Source organism: Chinchilla lanigera, unplaced genomic scaffold, assembly GCF_000276665.1.
Source record: "Chinchilla lanigera isolate Chin_1 unplaced genomic scaffold, ChiLan1.0 scaffold00085, whole genome shotgun sequence".
In the NCBI taxonomy this organism is placed as follows: domain Eukaryota; kingdom Metazoa; phylum Chordata; class Mammalia; order Rodentia; family Chinchillidae; genus Chinchilla; species Chinchilla lanigera.
In genome coordinates, this window is record NW_004955486.1 from 3,621,855 (window position 1) to 3,626,406 (window position 4,552).

The following is a 4,552-nucleotide window of genomic DNA, read 5'->3' on the forward strand; positions in this document are numbered from 1 at the left end:
AAATTCCAGCCCAGCCTTGGTAACTTAGCTACTAAGCAAGATGCTGCCTCAAGATTAAAAATAAATAAATAAATACATAAATAAATGAATGAATGAATGAATGAATGAAAGATCCAAGATGCAGGTCACTGTAAAGGTCCTGGGTTCAATCCCTGGTATTACCATAAAAAAAAAAAAGGCCCCTGCTGGGTAACTACACTGCCTAGCCAACAAGACAATGGCACACTGGCCAGACACAGAGCAGGCTTCTTGGGCTGTACCAAATGCCAAGCCTTTTCCAAGAACAGGACACTGCTAGAAGGCCCAAGGTCACACGTTGTCCCTTTGGGAAGGAATACCTTTCTAACACCTTGACACACCCTGAGCCCAGTTAGCTATGGAAGCGGGTCAGGAAGAAGTCCTGGCAAAAGACAAGCACTCGATTCAGTGCTATCACCAGTGCTAATATTGTTTTGGTTTGGTTTTTGGAGCCCAGGTCTCACTATGTAATTAAGGCTGGCCTTGAACTCACCGTGTAGCCCAGGCTGGCCTCAAGCTTGCTGTGATTCTTCTGCCTCAGCCTCCCCGAGTGGGAAGACTGGCATGCACCATCACCGCTGCTGAGAAACAATTTACAACACCTGCCCTGCGCACGCGCACGGCACCATCCCAGGAGGTGCAAACAGTGCACATGTAGGCTACAGAATAAACACAGTGTAAACAATAACACCTGGAATGTACGTAGCTGCAGAGAACACCCGAAGTCATGGCGCTGCTCCCTGGAGCAGTGAATTCACCATGATGCTATGTAAGCAACAAGGAGCAGCGAGGTAATAGAAGAGTTCAGTTCCAAAGCACAAGAATCCAAGGTGATCAGTGAGAGGACGCCCATATGTAAAATCTTCTTGCCAGGCCTGGTGTTGAAAGTCTGTCCACCAAGCACTTAGGGGACCGTGGCAGGAGTACTCCCCTGAATTTGAGGCCAGCATGGTCTACATAGTGAGTGCAACGCTAGTCTGAACTACAGAGCAAGACCTGATCTCAAAAAAACCAACAAATAAATAAAATCTTCTAAAGTTATCGGTCTGGTTACGCCATTCTTTATCTTTCAAGGACTGTATTTGCAAACCTTTTCATTATGTTAAAATATGGAACTCTGCTGTACCTAATTTCCTAATTTAGAGCAAGAGACTGCTGCCTTGCCTATTTTTTTTTTTTTTTTTTGTCTTTTCTTCCGGTACCAGGAATCGAACTCACGACCTTGCGCTTGCCAGGCAAGCGCTTTGCCGCTGAGCTAAATCCCCAGCCCCTTGCCTATTTTAATATATTTTGAAATATGTGAGTGAATTTCCTTTTTCTTTTCTTTTTTTTTTTTTTCTTTTTTTGACAGGGTCTCGCTATGCAGTTCAGGATGGCCTTGAGCTCACTTATGTAGCCTAGGCTGGTCTCGAACTCACAACAATCCTCCTGCCTCACCCTCCCAAGTGCTGGGATTACAGGCATGTGCCATGGCTTAAACTTTCTTTTTTGTTGTTTTGTTTTGTTTTTTGTTTTTGAGACAGGGTCTCACTGTGTAGTCCAGACTGGCCTTGAATTCATGGTGGTCCTCCTGCCTCTGCCTCCCACATTACAGGTGTGTACCACCACATCTAGCTGATTAAACTTTCAATAATATAAATGTAGTATTTTTTAACAAATAAGAACTCAGAGAGGACGGGGATATAGCTCAGTGGCACAAGCACCTGCCTGGCAAGCGCAAGGTCCTGAGTTCAATTCCCGGTAACAACAACAACAACAACAACAAAACACAAATAAGAACTCTGCTTCAAAGCACAAGATAAAAGAAAAGCACAAGAATCCAAGATAATCAATGAGAGGGTGCCCATATGTAAAATGTTCTTGTCAGGCATGGTGGCAAATTAACAAATCAAAAATCAATGTCATCTATCATATTTGGGACACAAGCGTCCACCAATAAAGTAAATACACAAAGCCAAAAGTTTTACTTCTCTTTACTTTCTCTTTAAAACTGCTCATTTATAGCGCATGCCTATAGTCCCAGCACTCGGGAGGCTGAGGCAGGGGGATCGTTGCCAGTTCAAGACCAGCCTGGACTACAAAGTGAGCTCAAGGCCAGCCTGAGCTGCACAGCGAGACCCTGTCTCAAAAAGACAAATAATAATAATAATAATTAAATTAATATAAAAGAAAAGGGGAATACTTTTAAGAGCTACATAAAACAAAGTGTGTCTAAGGAGACCTCTTGGTATCTCCTGAGTGAAAGAAATTGCTCAATATTTTTCTTTTTTAAGATTGCATTCCTGATGTATTTGAGGAAACCAAAGTCAATAACACAGAATGAGTAATCCTGGCTTTCTAAACAACCAAGCATCACAATCAACAAAATTATTTGCCTCCCATCCTACCTGACCCTTAACCCACGACTTCCATGCTCTATCCCTGGAGAATTCTAGTGACTAAGTAAACACTTGAACTACAGTATAGCTACAAGCAGAGCAGGGGAGTCCTAAGAATCCAACCAACCTGATGGATGACTATTTTCCTAACACGGCAGGGAAGTTTACATGAACCGGAGGAAGAAATGGGTAGCCTGAAGAGGCTTCAAGCAGCAGGGGTCCTGAAAAGGAAAACTCCCAATCTGTAAAGAGCAGGGAAGTCTGTAGATCACAGGAAATTCCTGGGACCCTAATTGCCACTGTTTTACGACAATCTTATTAAGCAATCCTTACCCACATCAAGAAGGGGCTCTAGCTGGCCCCCCTCAGAAATGGGAGAGTTTACAAAGTCATTCGCTTCCATCTGCTCACCCATTTCGGTCTCTGCCACAGCAAAACCCAAGTTAGAAAGGAAAACGGACTAAGAAAAGGTACACTGAAAGAGAATGCCAGAAGTCATTAGTGGTCGGTTAAATTACTAGAATTTTAACTGCAATCCTCTAAACAACCGAAAAGATACATATTTTGTTAAATATCAAGGAATGTGTCTGTAAGCCACCTCCCAAACATAAAGGCAGGTTTAAGCAACTTACACAATGAAATATCCTCACATATTTGGAGTGTCAAGTACTTTCTTTACAAACATAACTCTCAAACATTCTGAATCCATCCAAAATCATCCTTTAAATTCCTAAAGACATGCAATTTACCATGATCGGAACCTAGCCCTTCCTTCCTCAATACCCTGAAGAAAAGGCACCACTCAAGATGTTCTCCTCTCCTTCAGACCTTAAAAGGACGAAAAGAAGCAAGCGGAGTTCCGAAGGAAAAAAGAAGGCGAGTGAATACAGGAGAATAAAACCAGAGACCTCCCCAGATTCATTTCATTCTTGGAAACTGTCATCTCCATTCTCCCTACAAAACCCAAAGCTCGGTACCCCTGGCGCAGTACCATCCCCATCCAAAGCGCCGAAGAGTTGCCAACTAATTCCCCGGAGGCGCCCCCAGCCTGCTCACCTCATCAGCGCTCAGCTCCTCCATCGCTTTCCTCTTAATGGTGACAGGCGTTAGGAGAGGTCCTTCGGTTCTCGAGACCAGGGCGGGAGCAAGGCGAGCGGAAGGTGTCTAGCAGGCTGTCTGGTCCCCCGAATGGGGGAGGTTTCAGAATTGCATAGTCAGAGGTTAAAAAATGAGAACACGAGGCACTGAACTGCCTTGACCGGGTGGCTTCCGTCGCCTCTGAGACTCCCCCAGCTGCCCGAGCCCCCGGCAGCCGCCGCTGCCCGCCGCTGCGACAGGGTGAGCTGAAGGCGCCACTCGCTGCCCTCGCCGCCCAGGTTACCCGGAGGGGCAGCGCGGTCTCCAGCTCCTCTCGTGCCCACAGCCTGCGTGTGGCGGCGCGGCAGCTGCGTCTGCTCCAGCGGATCCTGCTCTCTCCTTCCCACCCTCGGCCTCCGGCGGGAACGACCCCACCGCAGAGTGGATGCCCCGAAGCAAGACGACCCCTCACCGCCGTGGCGGGGCCCTGCGCTGTATGGAGAAGCCCCTCCCCTCTAAAAGCAGGCCGGACACGCCCCTCCTCCACGCTGGAACCCGGGCCGGGGGGAGGGGGAGGATGGGACTCGCGATGCTCTCGTTGGAAGCGTAAATCCTCCTACCCCTCCACCCCTACTCTTACCCCTCGCCCCACCAAGTATTATTCATCAAAACAACAGGGCGGCCATCTTTGAAGGGGATCACGTGACCCCCGCCAGGCAGGCGGGGCTTCGGGCTCCAGGACGCAGCAGCCAATAGGCTGCGGGCATCGCACCGCCGATTTCCTCTCGCCGGCGTATCTCCCCGCCCTCGCCCCACCCCTTTCCCCGCGGCAGCTCTGGACGGGGGAGGGGCAAGAGGGGCTGCGGACTGGCGGGGAGCGGGTGGGGCGGGGCGTTGCCGTGGCGACCGCGCTGGGGGCGGGGGCAGGGCGCCGGCCCAGGTAGGCGGGCGGGGAAGCTACGGCGGTGGCCGCAGGACGGCTGGATGGCCTACAGGGGGCGCGCGCGGCGCCTGCTGTGTAGTGACGTGGGGCGCGGCCACCCACGGCCGCCCAGACGCTGCCGCCTGGGAAGAGCAAA

At 49.5% G+C, this 4,552-nt stretch overlaps 1 protein-coding gene across 4 annotated transcripts in view; it reads right to left on the bottom strand.

The window, feature by feature from the left end:
- The window catches only part of Ube4b (ubiquitination factor E4B), a 107,164-nt gene extending 102,982 nt beyond the window's left edge, over nt 1-4,182 (bottom strand). For all 4 annotated transcript variants that reach the window (XM_005404021.2, XM_005404020.2, XM_013504257.1 and 1 more), the window contains exon 1: nt 3,453-4,182. In XM_005404021.2, coding sequence (XP_005404078.1) covers nt 3,453-3,476 — 24 coding nt within the window. In that variant the 5' untranslated portion in view covers nt 3,477-4,182. The remainder of the gene's footprint in view (nt 1-3,452) is intronic.
- Between the last annotated feature and the right edge of the window lie 370 nt (nt 4,183-4,552).